The sequence below is a fragment of the Saccopteryx leptura genome, chromosome 10 (genome assembly GCF_036850995.1).
Source record: "Saccopteryx leptura isolate mSacLep1 chromosome 10, mSacLep1_pri_phased_curated, whole genome shotgun sequence".
Classification (NCBI taxonomy): Eukaryota; Metazoa; Chordata; class Mammalia; order Chiroptera; family Emballonuridae; genus Saccopteryx; species Saccopteryx leptura.
Window position 1 is genome coordinate 44,545,174 of NC_089512.1, and position 24,362 is coordinate 44,569,535.

At 40.4% G+C, this 24,362-nt stretch overlaps 1 protein-coding gene across 1 annotated transcript in view; it reads left to right on the plus strand.

The window, feature by feature from the left end:
- The window catches only part of SLC25A36 (solute carrier family 25 member 36), a 45,812-nt gene extending 42,144 nt beyond the window's left edge, over positions 1-3,668 (plus strand). Inside the window, exon 7 of the mRNA XM_066351870.1 lies at positions 1,050-3,668. Coding sequence (XP_066207967.1) covers positions 1,050-1,243 — 194 coding nt within the window. The 3' untranslated portion in view covers positions 1,244-3,668. The remainder of the gene's footprint in view (positions 1-1,049) is intronic.
- The last annotated feature ends 20,694 nt before the right edge of the window (positions 3,669-24,362 follow it).

Sequence of the window (24,362 nt, forward strand, 5' to 3'; positions counted from 1 at the left end):
CATCTGCTTCTCCACCCCTCCCCCTCTCCTTCTTCTCTGTCTCTCTCTTCCCCTCCCACAGCCGAGGCTCCATTAGAGCAAAGTTGGCCCGGGCGCTGAAGATGGCTCTATGGCCTCTGCCTCAGGCGCTAGAATGGCTCTGGTTGCAACAGAGCGACACCCCAGATGGGCAGAGCATCGCCCCCTGGTGGGCATGCCGGGTGGATCCCGGTTGGGTGCATGCGGGAGTCTGTCTGACTGCCTCCCCATTTCCAGCTTCAGAAAAATACAAAACAAACAAACAAAAACATTTGCAGCAGCATCTGCATGAAATGTATGTTGGTATATGCAGACTATTGTGAAAAGATTAGTAATGCTACTTTCCCATTAAGCTGTTCACTTTTTAAATATTTTTTAAAGTGAGAGATGGAGAGATAAACAGACTCCTGTATGTGCCAGGACTAGGATCCACCCAGCAACCTCTGTCCCATTGGGCCAATGCTCAAGTCAACTGAGCTATCCTCAGTGCCTGGGGCCAATGCTCAGACCAACCAAGCCACTGGCTGTGAGAGGGGAAGAGGGTGAGAAGGGAGAGCGAGAGGGGAAGAGAAGCAGATGGTCACTTCTCATATGTGCCCTGACTGGGGATTGAACCTGGGACATCGGCACACCGGCCCAATGCTCTTATCAACAGCCAAATGGCTAGTGCTAAAATCTTTCCTGCTTGTTTCATCTTTGTTACTACCAGCACTCCCTTTTCTGTTTCCTCACCTTTTTTTTTAATCACATCTATTCCTTTTATTTATATCTAATGTGCACTTGATCCTTTTATTTCATTCTGTCTTTTACCATTCAAGAACCTATAAAGTTTTATAATAGTATACATGATTTTAGCCAGCTGTCATAGAAGTTTGGTAGTATTTATAATGTGACTCATTTCATATACACATTAAAATTACTGCTTATTCTAAGCTTACAATTACAGGTAAATTAGATGTGCTTAGTGTCAGGAGGATATAAAGATATCACTAATGTTTAAATAAAATGACTATTTTATTTTTCTTAAACAGAAGTTGTAAGAACAAGACTACGTGAAGAGGGAACAAAATATAGATCTTTTTTTCAGACACTATCTTTGGTTGTTCAAGAAGAAGGTTATGGGTCTCTTTACCGTGGTCTAACAACTCATCTGGTGAGACAGATTCCCAACACAGCCATTATGATGGCCACATATGAATTGGTGGTCTACCTGCTCAATGGATAGCAACATCAGGCCACCATACTGTAAAGAAGGAAGACCAAAAGATTACAGTGGACCATGGAGTATCGGAACCAGCATGGTGGACAGAAGAAAAATGGTTTGGGAACGTGTAATTTGCCTAAGTGGAAGTCTCGTCGGAATTAAAGTGAACAACCACATGGCTTGGTCTTTTCAATACTGTGACTAAAATCTGGGCTGCTGCCAAGAAAAAGCTTTTAGAAGCATTCCTTCCTCCAAATTGCCATTTTCTCTATCAAGTCCATGGGGCACAGTTGCATTTTGTTTATTTGTGGCAGAATATAGTGTTTATTCCATGAATACTTTTCTAGTCTTCTAAACAAAGCCATCCTTAGTTGTATACTATTGTATAAGCTATCCAAAGATAGCAATGAGTCATAAATTTCTGAATTTTGGCTTCTGTGTAACTTATAAAATGACAATAGTAAGATCCTCAGTGTTATTTTCGCATGTCCTTGAGAGGATCTGGCCCAGTACTTTAAAAATAATTGTTTGGCTTTAGTAGTCACTGTTTCTGACTGCTAATGAAATAGTGTCTAAATATCTTGTATATTTTTATGTTTAAAATGTTTTGGTTCCCACTGCTAACAGATGCTTGGTGTTAAGCATAATGTGGATGCTTAAATTGTTCATTAACATATTAGACTCAGATGGTAATAGTTTGGGGCAAAATTAACCAGTAAAATATTGATTTTAGGCCATTTCTGTAACTTCAGCATATCCTCATATCTTTTGTAACTTTGTGATGCATGAATGAAAGCAATTGTCTTTTCAATGACACATTGGTTTAGAACTTGAATTATTACATATCATACCAAAGCATCATTTTCTTAAAAGTAGAAAAAACTTACCACTTTTGAGTCTAATTTGCTTTCACATTAAAAATTCGAACTTTTAATTATTTCCAGAAGATCTGTATAGATTGCGTTTATTTTGTAGAGAAAATGGTAATTTTCAGCTCTGGCCTTCTGAGTCTCTTTAAGGCGACACGAATACCCGAGGCAACACAAGCGTCGGAAGAGGTCTCTCTGCCGTCTGATGGCAATGTCAATGGTCCTGACTGACTTGCAGTTTTGTAAATGAAAAAACTGCTTTTGCAAAGAAATTTATTCTACCCTAATTTCTTGAATAGTAAATCGTAGAAAATTCAAATTAATTCAGGTTAAAGTGTGCTAACAGGATATAGCTTTTACATTTTGCTGTTGAGTTCAACTGCATCTTTTAATACTTTAAATGTATTACATGTATGGTCCTTATGAAGATACTGGCTGTAATCTGTTAAAAGACTTTTAGCTATGGTTGTTGCTATCCTGGTATAAGAAAACATCTACAATTAAACTCCGGTGTGGTACTTATTTCAATATACATGAACTGTACATTATGTGCAATGGCTTTATCTTAAGAATGATTCTGTGAATGCACTTTGTGGCCTTTGGCGGGGGGTGGGGGTAGTTAAAGTAGGAGAGAATTACATGTTAAGGTTATTTTTGAAACAATAGTCATGTATTAGGCAGAAACAGTGTTCATAGCAGTTAGGTATATGCTGTTTTGGAGATCTTTAATGTAAATGTTTCAAGTATTCTGTGTACACTGTAGTGACCTAACATAGAAACCTGTAGCATGTCATCGCAAGCTTTCTCTGCTGTCACCAATGAAATATAGTGCCCCCTTCCATTTCTTCACCTTAACTTCCTATTAATCAACAGTAACTGGATGTTTTTGAGGTGCTTTGATTGGAGTTGAAAACATTCCAATCTTTGGAGACCAAAGGCAAATTCATTTTCATCTCCTTTAGGATTATTCATAACTTCTTTGGTGAATTTCAGCTTTGACATTTATTTTGAGGAACATGCCAAAAAAATAAACTCACAATAAACAAGTGTTTCTAACTTAAATCTGTAGAGAAAGTCTCCATCTATAGTGTTCGCCTTTACATGTGCCACTCGTACTGTTAACATAGTGCCATTTGCCTTGTGAAGATTTATAAGCATTAGTTGTATTGAATGAATGACAGAGACTCCCCTATCTTAATGATCTTGGTACCCCACAAATGATTACAGATGATGTGAAAACCAGCAGCTAAGGAACATCTTCTTATTTAATTGTAGCAAATCCATAACAAGTGTCCTTCAAGGATGAACATGTATTCTATTCCTGTCTGTGTTAGAAAGTAAAACCTACATTGACCTTTAGTGCATTATATATTGAGCTTTTCAAAGTGAGTTTTATGTATGTACTGGAAGGAAATGACCTTAGAGTCTTGGATTTTGTTTTCTTTGTACAACAACTGGAAAGGAGCAGTGCTGTTCATTGTAATTGTCTTTTTTCCCCCAACATACAATCTGCTGTAGTTTACTTTTGTGTGTGACAGATAATTTTTAAAAGAATCCTATAAAAATTATTTATAAAATTTGTCTCTGAAACATTTCTTTGCAGACTTGTTTTTAATTGATATAAATGTTTAAAAAGAAAAACACATACTAAGTTATTGGCCTTTTTAAACTTTTTTCATCTGTTTTTCAATCACATAACATTTTATTTCTAATATAGAGAGGTCTGTAGTTGGCACTCTTCATCCAGAGGGGCATTTACTTTCACTGTGAATCTCCGAAAATATCAGGTGAAAGCAGTGGATACTGATGGAGCATGCTTTCACAGAGCAGCAAGATGAGCTCTGGTGCCCGTGGCTCCCAGAACACAGTTCACTGAAGTTCCAAGTCCGAATCTGGGCATTACCAGCGCGGTGCTTGAGGGGTCCCATACAGTGCTGCTAGGTCCAGGGAAAACTCACCAAAGCTTTGTCTGAATTTTTATCATGTATTTAACTGTGGAACCAGCCTTATTGGATGGGGCCCATAAGTAATTGATTTGTAACTTCAAAACCAAGATAGACTGTCATGAGATTATTTAATCTAGCATTTTGTCTCTTAAAACCTAATGCCCATTGTAGAATAGCATTAGTATATTAGGACCAGCAGAGTTTAGGTTAAAAATAGTGTCTACTCTTACTGGAGCATAAACTTGTCAGCTTTAGATTTGTGTTAAATCACTAAAAATACTGGCTTGAACCTGAAGGATTTGAAAGCTCTGAATCAGTCTGTCCTCGGCTCTTCCAGTGTTGCTCACGCTCGTCTTTTGTTCACATGCTCTTCTGTCCAGACTGTTAGAGCTAGAAAGGGACTCTTCGGGGCTGATAAATACAACAGTTCAGCTTTATCTTCCTCTCATATTGATAATGACTTGAACATTCCGAAGAATATACATAGTTCTGAATATTTTAAGTTGGAAGGAATTTTAATTCTATAAAAATGAATGTACTAACTTTGCCCACTCGGCTCTTCTCTGTCGTGCCCTTACATTGTCAAGCTATGCTCTGCTTCTGCTTTTAGGACAACTACTGCTTCTGCTACTTTTAGGAACTGCAAGCTCTAGTTTCACTCGATGTTTGTGTTAATAAACATTTTGAATGTTACTCCTGCATATGTGAACAATTAAATCTTGACCTCAGTCATAGTTAAATTATCAACTTCAAGAGTTGATGTCTTTGACCATTTATATGAGGGTTACTGTTCTTGATTTTGTACTTGGCTGTAAATTATGTGCAGTTATTCTGTATTTATGTTAACTAGCTGAATTATATTTGAATTGTTAAAAAAAGTTTTTAAATGTGCTTAAGAAAATATGGCGTTTTTTAAATATATGTGTTTTAATATTTGGTATGGTGAAGATATAATCACAGTTTCTTAAGATTATGTGTAGAACAACAACAAAATGACCATTTTCAAGTGTATTAGGCTCCTATCTGCGAGACCTAGTGAAATCTCAAGGAATCAGAAGATCAGATAATTTAACTCATAGTTAATTTAACTCATAGTTCAATAAGAAATTTCTGTTCTATATTTTTTATAGGTTTCTTTGACCTTTTAAGTCCTGTGCTTTGCATGTATCAATCCTTAGATTTAAATTTTTTTTTTCGTATTAGCTTTTTTGTTTTAGTTTTGGCATTTAGGAAAGCTAAGGACATTAAAAGTAAAAAGCTGGAAACTTGTTAGAATAACCCAATGACTGAATCTACATGTGATAGCTTGGAATACCAGTGACACAAATGTGTTAGGTAGTAACCTACCCACCCTTACATTTTGTCTATTTTAAGTTTTCCCAAATTGTAGTCACCATCAAACATCACCCAGTTTTGGTGAGGAAACGAGGACAAATTTGTCATGTTCCATAAAGTGGAAATTGTTTGGCTTTAACTAACAGGACTCTTTCCACTAAAGACAAATGGTAGAATGAAGACATTGGTAAAGTAATGGTTGAGGTTAGTATGACAACTCGAGTGTCCCAAGGTTAAATTGTGCATATATATGTTCATTACTGAATATTGGAGCTTTGATGGAGGAATTCGTGAGTTTGATTTCTTAAGGTTCAAATGTGATACCTATACAACTAATAAAATGCAGGAAAGCGAGCAAATTGCAGTTGAATGATTTTATTTTCTTAATTTTTTGCATTGCACAGACCAGCTAGTTAACTTAATGTTTACAGAATCAATCCAACAATTCATATAGTGCTGTGTTTATACAATGACTTCACAACAGCCTAAAGCAGGCGTGGCCAACACTTTTTGACCCTGGGCCAGATTAGAAAGAACTTTTTTCACGGGCTGGACGAAATATTAAAATTTAAAAATGTTAAATACAAAAATGATTCATTTAAACAAAGTTTTATTATGTAATTTGTTTATTAATAAATGTAAATGAATGAAAAATATACAATATTTTAAAAAGTACGTACCGTATAAATGTCCAAACTCGCAATCAATCGAAACAATATTTAATTAATAGAATGAGCTTGAAGGGGTTATATCGCAAATAAAACAATTATTTTGTTTTACAAACATCCTGACACGTCTTCGGTTATCAACTGCAGCTATTGTCTATGCTACAATGCCACTTGATTCAGCACACTTGACCACAAAACGAATTGTTTGACCTTGGATGCACACTGGCAAACTCCGCCTAAAAGAATGTGGTTTCACATCATCGCTAAATGTCAAACAGTTCATATCGAGTACAGATGAGTACAAATGTTGTAAATCTCTATAGTGGAATTTTTTTTTTTAATGATGTATCGCGAATCCATTCGACCAATTATTGGAAGTTAACCCTAGATTAGTCACACGTGGAATTCTTTTCCGCTATCACTATCTTCTTAAATATCTCGATTTCCAATAATCAGAGATGCTTCCGCTTCTAAGTAGCTGAGATTTTAAAGTAGCGGAGAATATTAAAAATTTAATCGCAGGCCAATAAACTCATTAAGCGGGTTGGGTAAGGGCCGGATGTTGGCCATGCCTGGCCTAGAGACTGGGTGAATTGACAAATGATGCAGGGATATTAGTTACAACTGGGCTTTTATCACGTAGGTATAAGCAGTTTTTTTTTTGTTTTTTTGTTTTTTTTCATTTTTCTGAAGCTGGAAACAGGGAGAGACAGTCAGACAGACTCCCGCATGCGCCCGACCGGGATCCACCTGGCACGCCCACCAGGGGCGACGCTCTGCCCACCAGGGGGCGATGCTCTGCCCATCCTGGGCGTCGCCATATTGCGACCAGAGCCACTCTAGCGCCTGGGGCAGAGGCCACAGAGCCATCCCCAGCGCCCGGGCCATCTTTGCTCCAATGGAGCCTCGGCTGCGGGAGGGGAAGAGAGAGAGAGAGAGGAAAGCGCGGCGGAGGGGTGGAGAAGCAAATGGGCGCTTCTCCTGTGTGCCCTGGCCGGGAATCGAACCCGGGTCCTCCGCACGCTAGGCCGACGCTCTACCGCTGAGCCAACCGGCCAGGGCGGTATAAGCAGTATTATAGTCCTTTATACTAACTAGTTTTTCATCAACACTTGGGATGACACTGAAATACTTGAAAGATGTATGGGTTGATGGGCCCAGAATGAAAGAAACATTGTGAAGTAATGAGAAGTAGAGCTACAGATGTAAGAACAGTATGAACTGTCTTTGAAGCCGATCTATATAGAGCTTAGTTTATATCCTGGTGCTACTAGCGAACCACTGAATTTTTCCCCCCAAAGTATTGTAATTTAGAAAGTCAGACTTAACATTGGGTTTGGTTTGTCTACTACCTTTGAGCCTCAGAGATGTCCTACATTTTCTGGAAGTGTTAATGGTGATTAGTTCAGAGAGATCTGGAAAGGTATCTTGGAGAAAACAGTATTTTTTTTTTTTTTATGTGCCTTGACCGCGGGCCTTCAGCAGACCAAGTAACCCCCTGCTCGAGCCAGCGACGTTGGGCTCAACCAGATGAGCCCTCGCTCAAGCTGGCGACCTCGGGGTCTCAAACCCGGGTCCTCCGCATCCCAGTCTGACGTTCCATCCACTGTACCACTGCCTGGTTAGGCAAAAAAACAATATTTTAACAAGGCTTTAAAACACTGATAGAAATTTGGCAGATTGATACTGAGAGGAGCATTCCTTGCAGCAGCGGTCAAAGTGTAGCAGTTCATTAGGAGAAATAACTCGTTTTTATTTTCTCCTGGAAGTTAATTCCAAACTTGAGATTTTGAAACTGGTTGGTAGATTCAGGATTCTAAACCTAGTCTAATTCAGGAGCTCATCACAATCCAGCCCAACAGAATTTAATGCTGGACCTGTGTTCTAGGTCCCTGCCCTTCCACCGTACCTCATACCTCCTTGAGGTTTTCAGTGTCAAGATAAATTTCCCACTTTTAATCACTACTGAATCCCAGCTTTCAAGACTGTTCAATAAAACTGATCTTCAGTGTATGAACTCACTGAGGTGTTTTGACATCTACCTTCCTAAATTATATGCTTTTTTGGTGAGTTTGCTTTTGCCTACTTCACGCCCCATAAATGTGCTAGAGGCCAACTGGACACCAATATGAATGAAAACGAACCATTATCAAAACAGAACCTTGTGGTGACAGCCAGAGGGAAAGGGGTGGGGGCTAGGTAGAGGAAGGCAAAGGGGGGCTACGGGGATGGAAAGAGGCTTGGGTGGAGGCCACAGGATGCAGGGTACAGAGGGAGTTTGGAGTTGTACACTTGAAACCTGTAGGATTTTGCAGAACCAGTGCCATCCCAATAAATTCAATTAATAAAATAAGCCATATTTCACCATATACACCAAAAAGTGGATGAAAGGTTAAAAATTAAAATTGCAAACCTAGAAGAAAATATCTTGACAAGCTTGGAGTAGGAAAGGATTAGAGCACTAAACATTAAAAAAAAAAAAAAAAGACATAGAAAGTAAAAATGCAGCCACAGACTGGAAGAAAAGATAATATATCTAACAGGATATGTGATGAAATACACAAGAAAGGGCACCTTTTATTTTACTCCATTGTCAACCTGATTGATTACAAAAACCTCCCTCTCTGCCACACTGGCCCCATAGCAGGAGGGCCACATGCAGATTTGTAAGAATTCTGTGCAGCAGCTTATGTATTTCTGTATCTGTGTTTACAGGCTTGTATGTTCAACTTGATTTCCATAATTAAAAACAACAGAGCAAGAGGTTGTGTGGGGGCAAAGATCTGAACAATCTCCACAAAAGCATAAGCATATGAAAAGATGCTTAATATGATTAGTAATACAAATTAGAACCAAAAATGACATAACATTATAGTGCATTCAGTGCAATGACTATAGACACAATACCAAAGATGTACAGTCATCCCTCGCCTGTTCACAGTCTCAGTTGTATATATCTAATTTTGTATTGTGGATTATTCACTATATCGTGGGATTTAGCAGTATATAGGTATTTTTATATATTTATTATTTTAATTACTTTTTGCGGTAGAATAAGCAAAATAAGTATGGGAAAGGTTAATAACAACGTGGGAAAGGTTTATAAAACTGTGGGGAGGATTTATAAAGCCTTAATATATATATAAATATATACTAAAATAAATATAAGGTCACTATACCGTGGATTTTTGCCTATCGTGGGGGGTTCTGGAACCTAATGCCCGAGATAGATGAGGGACCAATGTACAAACAACTGGGACTCAGCATTGCTCTTGAAAGTAAGATGGTGGGGCTACTCTGCAAACATGCCATTTTTAAGAACGTTTAAAACTATATCCATTCTATAACCCAGAATTACTACTGGGTTGTGGGGGGGTTCCCAAGAGAAATGAAAACATGTCTACAAATGTACATAGCAGTCTTTTTTTTTTTAATTGAGAGGCAGGGAAGCAGAGAGACAAAATCCCAAAAGTGCCCCTGTAAAGCCAGTAGCCACAGCCACCATCACAGCCGCCTGGCCCATGTACGTTCAAATTTGATTAGGACAGACGGTAATGAAACAATGGAGCCAAGAACTGGTGGGCAATAACCTTTAATCCTAGCTTGCACTTGGCGGGCAAGAAACACACAGTGGGAAAACACTTTCCTTTTCATTCAGGGCTCCCAAAGCCACTGACTTACCCGAGTTTCCTAGAATTAAAGGTTTCTACCTCACCAGCCTTATTCACCTCTGTTTCCCATCTCCTTCTCTCTGCACAAACTGGTTTCTCCTTCAGCACTCCACCATCTTGGCTGCCTCTGTTCTTTTCCACGTGGCCTTTCTCTGCTCTCCTTCAACATGGGCTCCTCTGCCCCATTTTATAGTGTAGAAATCAAAACCTTTAATCCAATATACAAACAAGGAAGTCTCTGATACAAAGGCACTTATCTGAGGCATAATGGGATTCCTCATGAGAGTGCACCACCTCACATCATGCAACAGTCAAGGGTGTGGGGAAAAGCTTAGTTTTGAAAAGATCTTAGTATTAAAAGGCTATAATGACTTTGCCAGCTTACAGCCTGTCTCCCACACCCAATGCAAACTATAAGCGAGCAAACATATATATCATATTTACAAACTTATTTGACCGATGGTCCCCAACCGGGATCCACCCGGCAAGCCCTCTACCAGGTGATGCTCTGCCCTTCTGGGCCACTGCTCCATTGCTCAGCAACCAAGCTATTTTAGCACCTGAGGCAAGGCCATGGAGCCATCCTCAGTGTCTGGGGCCAACTTTGCTTGAACCATTTGAGCCAGGGCTGCAAGAGAGAATGAGAGAGAGAGAGAGAGAGAGAGAGAGATGGGGTGGGGGGAGAAGCAGATGGTTGCTTCTCCTTTGTGCCCTGACCAGGAATCAAACCCAGGACTTCCACATGCCGGGCCAATGCTCTACCACTGAGCCAACCGGCCAAAGCTATAGCAGTTATTTTATATTAGGGTCAAGAACAGGCAAAATCAGTCAACATGATAAAAGTCAAATTAGTGTTGACCTGGAAGTGGGGAAGGGGAGTTGACTAACAAAAAGCCTGATGGAACTTTCTGGAGTAATAAAAATGTCCCATATGTTGATCTAGATAGTGGTTAAACAGGTGTGTACATAATGTGAAATTCATTAGGTGAACACTTAAGATTTGTTCACTTTAAACAGCTGAGACCAGCTCGGCAATGGGTGTGGGTGAAAGGAAGGCGCTGCAGGACTTAAGAAAAACACACAAGACACAACATACAGAGAAGATGGGTACAGAGGACTCCCAGCCTCTAGGACTGAGAGCCCAGATCTCTGCAGCCTCATCGTATTTATTGGTCTTTTTGCTCATCAAGCAAATTAGCAGAGCCTGGGTTCGGGTGCAGAGAACGGTAATTAACTAATACCTCTCAGGTATGCAGGAAAAAGGACAAAGGTGTCAGCTGTTTCCAAACAATCTTATCAGTGCTTGCAGGGGCAGCGTGCTGCCCGCGCAGGACTTGGCCTTCCAAAGTCCGCACCGAAGACTTATCTCAGGACAACAGTCTAATTGCCAGTCATTTTCCTACATTAAACATTTTTAAAATCTAATAATGCAAAATAATTTAGGAAAAAAAGCATTATTTGAGTGAAAGCTATAGAATGAAACCCAGGAATCTGAAAAGCTACAGAATGAAACTCATGACTATAAACTAGTCATGCTTAATATATGTCAAGAAATAAAATGGAGGTTTTGAAAGTGACTATCTGGTTTCAGTATCATGAGTAAGCAGGACCTCTGAGCAACTTGCTTCAACCATGACAGCTACATCTCAGGACAAGATTTTTGAGGTACTGCTCAAAAAAAGTAGAAGGTTTGCCCAAAGACTTTTTCCCCTTCCTTTTCCCACCCCAAACCCAATGCCAAACAATTAGAAGTGAATCTGGATCCATCACAGTAAGGACTGGTGCCAGAGCTCAGCTTGCCAAGAGCAATTATAGCTGGGGTCTGGGGCTGAAGAGTAGGGGGGTCAGAGCAGGTCAGGCTCCCTGGATACTAGTAGGAACAGAGTCAAATCTTTGAAGTAAAACTTTCTAAGTTAAGCCTATAGAACTCCTATAGAATTGACAATCACCAAGTATAAGACCAGCCACTCTGAGTGATTACAGAAACATGAAACAACAGGATTAACACTATCAATGATGTAATAGCCTTAATGTTTCCATTGTTGGAGATAAAATGCAGAATGCCGTAATTACAAAGATGAGCATTATAATAAGAAACAAGGAATAAACAGACTTTAAAAGTTAACAGTAAAAATGAAAACTATAGGAACTAAAATCAAGAACTCAATGGATAAGTAAAAAATGATCTAGACATTACTGATTTAAACTTGATGATATATCTAAGTAATTTACCTAGAAGACAGCAAAGAAATAAAGAGAAGGATTGTATGAAAGAAAAGACAGGAGACATGGAGGATGGAAAGAGAATGTCTAATATACTTCATTATATTAAACAAAGAATGGAGAAGAGGTAACATTTTGAAAGGTTACTGGAAAATTCCCAGAGTTGATAAAAATGAATCCATAGCACCACAAATCACAATGCACCCTAAGCAGGATTAAAACATGCTATGACCATAGTGGGACTGGAGAACATTAAAGCAAAGTGACGACTTTGATTTCTGCTATCTGTATGATAAGCTAGGTTTCAGGGCTGATACTCCTAACAAGTGCAATTAAAATGCTAGGAAAGGCCCTGGCTGGTTGGGTCAGTGGTAGAGCGTCGGCCTGGCGTGCAGGAGTCCTGGGTTCGATTCCCAGCCAAGGCACACAGGAGAAGCGCCCATCTGCTTCTCCACCCCTCCCCCTCTCCTTCCTCTCTGTCTCTCTCTTCCCCTCCTGCAGCTGAGGCTCCATTGGAGCAAAGTTGGCCCGGGCGCTGAGGATGGCTCCATGGCCTCTGCCTTAGGCACTAGAATGGCTCTGGTTGCAACAGAGCAATGCCCCAGATGGGCAGAGCATCGCCCCTGGTGGGCATGCTGGGTGGATCCCGGTCGGGCGCATGCGGGAGTCTGTCTGACTGCCTTCCCGTTTCCAACTTCAGAAAAATACAAAAAAAAAAAAAAAATGCTAGGTAAAAAATTCTAAAAATATTTTTTAATAGACTTTAATTATTTTTTACTTATTTATTCATTTTAGAGAAGAGAGACATAGAGGGAGAGGAAGGAGAGGGAGGGAGGGAGGGAAGGAGGGAAGGAGAGAGAGAGAGAGAGAGAGAGAGAGAGAGAGAGAAGTGGGGAGGAGCAGGAAGCATCAACTCCCATATGTGCCTTGACCAGGCAAGCCCAGGGTTTTGAACTGGCGACCTCAGTGTTTCAGGTTGACGCTTGATCCACTGTGCCACCACAGGTCAGGCCTGATTCTAAAAATCTTAACATCCAAGAGTTAACAATAATGAAAAATGAGAAGGCCAAAGTCCAAGATGTGATAAGAACCTAGAATGTTAAGTAATTGTTCCAAGCCACTTAGGACCTAGAAGCATTTGCTGATCAAGCTATAATTTTGGACAGTCTTTCAGGACAAGAGAGACTGAAGTAGATGACCAGGCACCACCTAAGTTACTAAGTCTGGTAGATCCTTTTCATTAAGTTGGGGCCCCAGAAACTAGATCAAGTTGCTGACCTGTAAGCAGAATTAAAGCCCACATCTGTATTGCTAGAGTGGAGAAGGAGACTCTCAAGTCATGAATTAAAGTGGTTCCAGATGTACAGAATCCCAAGTGCATGGCAGAAGCAAGTCGCATTTATTTATGGAAAAAGCAATCCTAGGTTGTGGTGAGACCACACCAATAAATTTTTCAAGAACTCCAAGCAGCACACAGTCAACAATAAGCACACAAGGAAACCACAGCACTGGAGACAACACTCAAAAGCAAGAACAGCCCACTCTCCCAAAAGGAAAGCAGGTCTGGAATGATCAAATATAGATAGTAAAGTACAAGTTAGTACATTTTCAAAATATATATGACATGCTTGAAAATATCTAAAAGACTGGGAAACTAAAAAATTGGTAGAGCAGATTTGGAAACAGACTGACTATAACTTCCAGAAATGAAAACGAAAATTTAAAGCACAGGTGGCTAAAGCTGAAGAGAAGTGTTTAACTGAAAGATGGAACAGAAGAAATGCAGAATATGGCAAAGAGGAAAAAGAACACACGGAGGAGAGAGTTAGATGCAGGGAGGTTCTGCCAGGAGGCTACTGTATGTTTGGTGTCCTGGAGAAGCAGAGACAGAATGGATCACAGAGATCACTGGAGGCTCTAGAGCAGGGGTAGTCAACCTTTTTATACCTACCACCCACTTTTGTATCTCTGTTAGTAGTAAAATTTTCTAACCGCCCACCAGTTCCACAGTAATTTATAAAGTAGGGAAGTAACGTTACTTTATAAAATTTATAAAGCAAAATTACAGCAAGTTAAAGCATATAATAATGATTACTTACCAAGTACTTTATGTCAGATTTTCACTAAGTTTGGCAGAATAAATCTTTATGAAACAACTTACTATAGTTAAATCTATCTTTTTATTTATACTTTGGTCACTGTGCTACCACCCACCATGAAAGCTGGTACGCCCACTAGTGGGCGGTAGGGACCAGGTTGACTACCACTGCTCTAAAGGCTGAGAATTGTCTAAAACTAGTGAAGAACGCTACACACCACAGATTCAAAATCCCAATCTGAAACAGAATAAACAAAAATGAATCCACGTCTAGACACAGTATCATGCAACTAGATTATTAAAGGCAAAAAACAATTTGGGGATAAAAGACATCCGAGAGTTTTTCCTCTGACAGCTATCCTGACAAATGACTTAACATTCATAACAGGAGAATTTTCCAGTGTACTGCCAAACTAAAATTTTACCCCCAGAAAATATCAAGAATGGGGATGGAATAAAGAAATCTCAGAAAAATTAAAACTGGGAGTTTGCTGTCATCAGCTCACCAAAGGAAATCCTGAAAGAGGTGCTTTAGGCAGGAGGAATGTGATATCAGATGGAAGGCAAGGAACAAATTGTAAACAGAAAGCAATAAGAGGTGGGCAGATGCAAAAGATGATTAATCGTACAAAAAGTAATAATGAGATTTTAAAAAACAAAACAAGATGGAAAATATAGTGCATTACAATTTTATGAAAGTAAAGAGGGAGATAAATGGAGTTAAAGTGTTCTAGGAACCTTAGTTTTTCCAGGAGGAAAACGAAGATTTTGACTTAATTTTGTGAAGTCTACACTGTAAAATGTAGGATAACCAATGAAAGAACAGACATAGTACCACTAACATAAAGAAGGGAAAACATGAACCTGACCAGGTGGTGGCGTAGTGGAAAGAGTGTCGGCCTGGGATGCAGAGGACCCAGGTTTGAAACCCCAAGGTCGCTGGCTTGAGCACAGGCTCACCAGTTTGAGCGTGGGAGCACCAGCTTAAGTGTGGGAGCATAGACACGACCCCATGGTTGCTGGCTTGAAGCCCAAGGTCACTGGCTTGAGCCCCAAGTTGCTGGCTTGAGCAAGGGGTCACTGGCTCAGCTGCAGCCCCTCAACCGCCCACCCCCAGTCAAGGCACATATGGAAAAGCAATCAATGAACAACTAAGGTGCCGCAACAAAGATTGATGCTTCTCATCCCCCTTCCTGCCTGTATGTCCCTATCTGTCCCTCTCTCTGTCTCCCTCGTTAAAAACAAAAAAGGGAAAACCTGAGATTATTCCCTTAAAACATCCATTAAAAAGAAGGCCAGATAGGAAAGGCAAACAGCATGAAATAATATAGTTTTAAACCCAAATATATTAGGAGTTACATTAAGTGGAAATGAACCTTGTGCTCCAACTTGAAAATTGTCAGAGTGGATTTAAAAACAGCGACAAAAGAAACTATCTGTGAGACACAAGGCTAAATCATAAGACATGTTAAGATTGAAAGTACAAGAATGAAAGTACAAATACCCATTTTCCTACGGCCCTTTGAAAAATGGCTATTTGTATTACTACCAGAGAAAATGGACTTTAAGCCAAGAAAGCATTACTAGGATTCAAGAAGGTTGGTCACTGCATGATAATTAAAGGTTTGTTTCACTGGTGACACAATGATTTAAATTTTTCATACATCTAATAAAATGTCCTCATTGTATATAGCTAAAATTAAAAGAACCACAAGAAGAAACAGACAAATCCACAATAGTAAGAGATTTTTAAGCAAAATGTCCTCAGAAATTGATAGAACAAATAAAAATAGTAAGTATATAGATGTCAACAATAGTAGAGTTAAAAACTTTGACCCAATGGAAATGCATAAACACTGCATTCAACATCTGCAGAACTTGGACACTTTTCCAAGCCGACACAGAATATAAAAATTGATTCAAGCAATCTCATCAAATTTCCAAGTATTGAAATCATACTGAGAGTGTTCTCTGATCATAATGCTATTAAACTGGAAATCAACAAGAAGATAATTAAAGAGCTTCATACGTTAGGGATTTAGACACATGCTTCTCAACAACGACAGGCCCACTCAATCAAATGGACAAAATATTTTGAATTGAATGGTAATAAAAATTCTAAATGTCAAAATGAATAAATATAGCTTAAGCAGACCTTAGAGAAAATTTAGACTTTTAAGTCCATCTATTAGAAAAAGAAAAAAACTGAAAATTAATGAGGTAAGAATTTATACAAGTTAATACTGGCTAGGGCACAGTAGTGTCGAGACTCAAAGGAATAATGGCGCCACCTAATAGACATTTATTGCTTGCTCATTTAACGATCTTGCACAGAGGAACAGGGTGGCTCTGCTCTAACAGTCCTCCAGGGACTAGGCTGACTGAGGCTCTGCTATTCTCAGAACTGGCCTCCAAAGTCACATTGGGGCTGTGGTCCTCAAACTTCGGGATGTACAGTATTTGAATAAGGCGGAGGGCTTTGTTTGTTTGTTTTATTTTTCTGGTATGGTGTTTAAAGTGAAAAAATAAATGTTAACTCTTACAGAATCTGTAAGTAGGTGGGCAAACTTCCATCCTTTGGGGAAATAATTCAGAGAATAGAACTATTGGATGTATATTCACCATACCTTACTGAAATATTTTCTTTTTCCCCCTGCTGGGTGTCACCTCCAGAATGTGATTTGATTCAGTAGGTTTAAAGGTGTGGTCCAAGAATTTGCCATTTCTAACAAGTTGTCAGGTACTGTTACTGCTGCTATTGGTTCACCGACCACACTTTCACAGAGTCCCACTGAACTTTGGATTATCTATATTCAAGTTAGCTGTAAAGAAGCATGACCTGGAAGAGTGCATAACTTTTATTCACATTTCACTGGCTAGAACCCAGTCACATGATCACACCTATCAGCAAGGAAGGCTGGAAAACACAGAGTAGCAATTGGCCCAGGAAAAAAAGGAAACAAATTTTTGTGAAAAAAATCTCTTCTGATAGTACCCTTTGTAATATATTAGAAAAAGAAAGGATAAGCCCAAATATTTTTTTCTTTTTTTCCAAGTAAGATGAGGGGAGATAGACTCCCACATGTGTCCCAATGGGGATCCACCTGGCACCCCCCCACACCCATCTGGGGCCGATGTTCTGCCCATCTGGAACCATTCTTTCAAACAAGCTATTTTTAGCACCTGAGGCAAAGGATCCACAGAGCCACCCTCAGCACCAGGGCCAATGTGCTCAAACCAAAGGAGCCATGGCTGCGGGAGGAGAAGAAAAAGAGAGACATGGGAGAGAGAAAGTGGAGAAGTAGATGGTTGCTTCTCCTGTGTGCCCTGACCAGGAATTGAACCTGGGACATCCACACCCTGGGTGGACACTCTACCACTGAGCCAACTAGCAAAGGCCCAAAAACTGTTCTTTTAAGAAGACTAATGACATTGTTATTTTAGAACACTGTAAATCTTAAAATAACTAAAAATAAATAAAACATAGATGTGTAGCTAATAAACCAATAATGGAAATGAAATGGATGCCTCAGTCCAAAGGAAGCTGGAATGAAGGGCAGAGGGTGGGGGGTAGGAATAGAACAAATGGGATAAATAGAAAACAAATAGCAAGATGGTAGAGACAGAACTAATCATATCAATAAGTATATTAAATATAAGTTGTCTAAACAATAGATTAAAAGAGATTGTCAGACTGGATAACAATGCAAAATCCAACTATGTGCTATCTGTATTTATTTTATTTTTTAAAACGTTGTGATTTTGAAATAATGTTATACTTTTTAAAACATTATAAAATAGAATTAAGATTTCTCATATACTTTCATCCACCTTCCCCAGAAGTTAACACATTTTACAATTATTAAAATTGGGAAGTTAACACTGAAAAAACACTATTAACTTATAGACTTTATTCAAATGTCAGCAAAAACATTCTTTTAAGTGCATATGGTATATTCACCAAAATAGAGTAAAAAAAGAAGTCTCAGTAAATTTAAAGGGTATTAATTATAGAGAACACTGCTTTATCCCAAATGGAATTAAGTTATAAATAAGTAGCATAAAGATGGAATTCCCCTCATATATTTGCAAATTGACCAACACACTTCTAAATAACCTATGGGTCAAAGAAAAAGCACAGGGTATATTAGAAAAGATTTTAAACTGTAAATATTTTAAAATATTAGGACTATGTTAAACTGAATGATGATGTAAACACCACGTCAAAATTTGTGGGATGCAGATAAAGATGTGCTTCAAAGAAAAATTAATAGCTTAAGTGGTTAAAATAGAAAAGAACGGTATAATATCAAAGATCTAAATTTCCACCTTAAGAAGCTAGAAAAGCCTGACCAGACAGTGGTGCAGTAGATGGAGTGCTGGACTGGGATATGGAGGACCTACGTTCGAAACCCCAAGGTCATCTGCTTGACCACAGGCTCACCAGCTTGAGCACGGGGTCATTGGCTTGAGTGTGGGATCATAGACATGATCCTATGGTCGCTGGCTTGAGCCCGAGGTTACTGGTTTGAAGCCCGAGGTCGTTGGCTTGAGCAAGGGGTCATTTGCTCTGCTGTAGCCCCTCCAGTCAGGGCACATATGAAAAAGCAATCAATGAACAACAAAGAAGCCACAATGAAGAAGTGATGCTTCTCATCTCTCTCCCTTCCTGTCTGTCTGTCCCTCTCTCTGTCTCTCTAACAGTTTCTGTCACAAAAATAAAAAAAAACCTAGAAAACTGAGAGCAAATTAATTTCTAAGTAGATGAATGAAAATTAAAAAAAATTTTAAAAAACCCAATTAAATAGAAAATGAAAAACATCCATGACATCAAAAGCTGATTCACTGAAAGATCCATAAGATTGATAAAATTCTAGATAGATTAAAAAAGTAATAATAAGCAATATCAGAAATAAAGCATTAACTTCCTACAAATACTGCAGATACTGAAAGGCTAATTTAAATATGAAAAATGTATGTCAATAAATGCAACAATTTAGATGAAATGAATAAATTTCTTGAAATGAGAATCTGAGTGATGTTCCTCCCTGTCCGTTACAGTCTACCTGGGCACCCTTCAGATCAACCTCTTCCTAAATGTTCTGTGGGCAGCTCCAGAATATCAGTGGGCTGCTCTTCCTGGGGAGAACTTAGGAGGAAGGTTATACGATGAATCAGAGCCCTAAGCACTACAGCTAGTCTTAGAGATACAAGTAATACTCATTGTCTCCCTGTTCCACTAGCCATTCTAGGTTTCCTTCAGTCTCAAGTCACCCTTATACTGTTCTTAGTAGCATATATGGTGGCATGATCCAGATTCTCATCTCTGAAGTGTCTGAGTTTCTGGTCACCATGCCTTTTCCAGGACAGTTGGTTGCACTTGTCCAGTGACTGTCCAAATTGGCACCTAAGTGGATCTTCTGAGTCCCCCTCATATTCCTTCCTACCCTCATTGTGCAACAGAAACCCTGACTTTCTTCCAAAGATCAGGGAGAAGTCCCCTTAAAGCCACCTACTTATAAGTGAAGTGTTATAGTAGTCCTTTTCAAATTAAGAACAAATTAAGATTCTTGCCATTACCACTTTTCTTCAGAATTGCAGTTACAATTCCAGCCAGGGATGATTAGAATGAAAGAAACTAAGCTACTATGATTATTCACTTGGAAAACGCAAAAAAAAAAATCTATAAATAAATTATTAGAGGTAACATATGCTTAACGATGTTTCTAGGTATATAGAAATGATTGTGTTTTATAGCAGCTGTAGTGCAATATAAATTTTAAGTAGCCTGATCAGGCTGTGGTGCAGTGGATAGAGCATCAGACTATGATGCAGAGGACCCAGGTTTGAAACCCCAAGGTCACTGGCTTAAGCTGGGGCTCACCAGCTTGAGTGCGGGGTTGCTGGCTTGAGCGTGGGATCATAGACATGATTCCATGGTCACTGGCTTGAACCCAAAGGTCACTGGCTTGAAGCCAAAGGTGGCTGGCTTGCGCCCAAGGTCGCTGGCTTGAGCAAGGAGTCACTTGCTCTGCTGAAGCCCCCTGGTCAAGGCACATATGAGAAAGCAATCCAATCAAAGAACAACTAAGGAGACTAAGGAGCTGCAACGAAAATTTGATGCTTCTTATCTCTCTCCTTCCTGTCTGTCTGTCCCTAGTGCTCTCTCTCTCTCTCTCTTTCTCTGTCACAGAAAATATATTTTTTAAAAATAATACCATTTACAGCCCTAGCAGGTTGGCTCAGTGGTAGAGCGTCGGCCCAGTATGTGGAACTCCTGGGTTCAATTCCCGGTCAGGGCACACAGGAGAAGCACCCATCTGCTTCTCCATCCTTCCCTCTCTCCTTCCTCTCTATCTCTCTCCTCCCCTCCTGCAGCCAATGCTCCATTAGAGCAAGGTGGGCCAGCGCGATGAGGACCTTTCAATGGCTTCTGCCTCAGGCACTAGAATGGCTCTGGCTGCAATGGAGCAACACCCCAGAAGGGCAGAGCATCGCCTCCTGGTGGGCATATCGGGTGGATCCCAGTTGGGCACATGCAGGAGTCTGTCTCTCTGCCTCCCTGCTTCTAACTTCTAAAATAATTTTAAAAAAATTATATTAAAATTTTAAAATAATACCATTTACAATTGCAACAGTGAAAAATACCATAACTGGACTAAAACTCATAAAATATAGAGAAAATGATAAAGCTTTTTTGGAAAACTATTAAAATTCCAAATAATTGGAGAGTTAGAACAATATTAATTGCCTGCAATGGCCCTGTGGATTCTGTATAACTTAATTTCAACAGTATTTTTTTTGGAATTTAATTAAAATAATTGCAGAATGCACATGGTCAAGCAAAAGAACCAGAATAACCTAGAAGTTTCGAAGAAGAAGAAGAAGAAGAAGAAGAAGAAGAAGAAGAAGAAGAAGAAGAAGAAGAAGAAGAAGAAGAGGAGGGGGAGGAGGAGGAGGAAAAGGTGACATTATTAGACTGATTAAGATATGTGGTAATGGTAAAGTGATCTATAACTAGAACAATGGAACAGAAGACAAAGCCCACAAGCAGACAGACGCGCAGAAATTTGACTGTGTCAGAGAGCACTGCAAATCAGTAAGAACTATAGACCATTCAATATAATGCTGTTCAAGTTTATCCATATGAAAAATTATGAACTTGAACATTTATATCTAATTGATGGATACCTCAGACCATACGAAAAGAATCAATTTCAGATGAATTAGACTTAACTGTGAGAGGCTAACCTTTTATAATGTTAAGAAAAAAAACAGGCCCTGGCCGGTTGGCTCAGCGGTAGAGCGTCGGCCTGGTGTGCGGGGGACCCGGGTTCGATTCCTGGCCAGGGCACATAGGAGAAGCGCCCATTTGCTTCTCTACCCCCCCCTTCCTCTCTGTCTCTCTCTTCCCCTCCCGCAGCCAAGGCTCCATTGGAGCAAAGATGGCCCGGGCGCTGGGGATGGCTCCTTGGCCTCTGCCCCAGGTGCTAGAGTGGCTCTGGTCGCGGCAGAGCGACGCCCCGGAGGGGCAGAGCATCGCCCCCTGGTGGGCATAGCATCGCCCCTGGTGGGAGTGCCGGGTGGATCCCAGTCGGGCGCATGCGGGAGTCTGTCTGACTGTCTCTCCCAGTTTCCAGCTTCAGAAAAATACAAAAAATAAAAAAAACATAGGAGAAAGTCTTTATAAACTAGTGTCTTCTAAAGGAAGACACAGTAAGTGCACTTCATACAAGAAATGACTGATAAATTAGACTACACTAAACTTTATAACATTATAACTTCTTTCCTTAAAAACACTTCAAAACTTATGAAAAGATAATTTTAAGGTTAGAAGAATATATTTGTGGAGGAGACAAGATGGCGCTGGAGTAGGCGGACGTACCAACATCTACCTCCCAGAACCAAAGTGGATTACAAACTAATTTTAAGAACTATCATCTGGAAAAACCAACTTTGGACTAAACTAAGAGGACTCTTCAACCAAGGAACACTGAAGAAGCCACACTGAGACTGGTAGGAAAAGCGGAAACGCGAAGAGGGCTGCCCAGCTCCCCAGAGCGAACGGCAGCAGGGAGAGACTTGCGTGGCAGGAAGTGAGTTTAGCAGAGGGGGAAGGGTCCTGAGCCCCAGGAACAAAGCCCCAGCCTGCAGCCCCAGAGCCCAGAAGAGGCATAAGGACAGTATTTAGCTGGAAACAAGTCAGGATACTGTTTGTGAGAAAGAGTCTAATTTCTCGGACCCAGACCCTTCTTAAAGGGACTGCGCAGAACATCTCTCTCACAACCACTCACCCAGGGCTCCTGGGGACAGGGAGAGAGGAGAGGACCAGAGTAACAGGAAGAGAGTGTAATCTAGGAGGCATAGGGAGAAACATTTTGGGAGAGAGCCACCCTAACCCCTGGGACGAGTCACTCCCCAAAGCTGAAGTGAATATTTCCCCCGGAAACAGCAATACCAGCAAAGGGAAGCAGGAGAGCAGCCAAACAAGCTCCCCCACGGCACTCAGAACAGAGTCGCACAGAAGGAGGGAGCTTTTGGGTCTACAGTAGTGAGTCTTAGGGTCGGAGCTGCAACACCCCCACCCACGCGGCTGAGGGCTCACAGGAGGGCGGGATGGCAGTGGGAGACAAGCACGGTTCTGCTGGCAGGGGCGGAAGCCAGCTGGCCACCACTGGGCTCAGGTGTGAGCTCAATCTTGCCCGGCTGGGGAGAAGGGGGCATGCAAAAGCTGTCAAGCTCAGCTGCCGGCAGCCTGTAATCCAGCCTGCAGGAGAAGGGCGGGAACCCCGGAAAGGGTGGAGACCAGCCCCTGAGCAAGGGCACAGGAGCACAGCCTTGCCCTGCCCATGCAACCCAGGCTTGCTATCTGACTTAGTAGCCAGCTCCTCCTGCGGGGGTGGAGCCAAAAGCCCAGAAGAGGCAGAGTTCCGCTACTGAGCTGAGCTTGGGCACGCAGTCCTGCCTGGTGGTAGAGCCAAGGCTAGCAGCAGTTCCTCGAGTGGGCTCCTCCTGCAAGGGCAGGGTGAAAGCCCGGAAACAGGTAGAGACCTGCAGCTGAGCAAAGGTGCTCGCCAATGCCCTCAGGACCGAGCATAACGTCACACATGGGGGCGGGGCAAAGGCCAAGGCCACCAACGCTTGTGCACCTGAGCGCGTGATCACAGCCACTCCCGTGAAGAGAAAATGCGGAGGCAGAGAAATACAACACAAATAAACCAAGAGAAATCCCCAGAAAAGGACCTAAGTGAATCAGATATAACCAAATTACCAGATGCAGAGTTTAAAATAACGATTGTTAGGATGCTCAAAGATATTAGAACAACCATAGATGGCCATTACGAAAACCTAAATAAAGAGATAACAAATATAAAAAAGGACATTGAAATAATAAAAAAGAATCAGTCAGAAATGACAAATACAATATCTGAAATAAAGAATACAATGGAAGGAATTAAAAGCAAGATGGATGAAGCAGAGAATCGAATCAGCGAGTTAGAGGACATAATAAATAAAGGCACGTAAGCAGAGCAGAAAGAAGAAAAGAGACTCAAAAAGTCTGAGGAAACTCTAAGAGAGCTCTGTGACAACATGTAGAGAAATAACATCCGCATCATAGGGGTTCCTGAAGAAGAAGAGAAAGAACAAGGGATAGAGACTTTGTTCAAACATATCATAGTGGAAAAATTCCCCCAATTAAGGCAGGAAAACATTTCACATGTTCAGGAAGCACAGAGAACTCCATTAAGGAGAAACCCAAAGAAACCAACACCAAGACACATCATAATTAAAATATCAAAGCTAAATGATGAAGAGAAAATATTAAAAGCTGCTAGAGAAAAAAAGACTATCACCTACAAAGGAGCCCCCATAAGGATGACTTCTGACTTCTCAACAGAAACACTTGAGGCCAGAAGGGAATGGCAAGAAATATTCAAAGTAATGCAAAACAAGAACCTACAACCAAGACTACTTTATCCAGCAAGGCTACCATTTAAAATTGAAGGAGAAATAAAAAGCTTTACAGACAAAAAAACCCTCAAGGAATTCACTGCAACCAAACCAAGGCTACAAGAAATGCTAAGGGACCTGTTGTATACAGATCAAAGGAAAAAAAGAATATAGCAAAAGAGGAATATAGTTTTAAAGAAAAAAGTGGCAATAAACAATTATATATCAGTAATAACCTTAAATGTAAATGGATTAAATGATCTGATCAAGAGACATAGGGTAGCTGGGTGGATAAGAAAACAGGACCCATATGTATGCTGTCTACAAGAGACACACCTTAAATCAAAAGATGCACACACACTGAAGATAAAAGGATGGA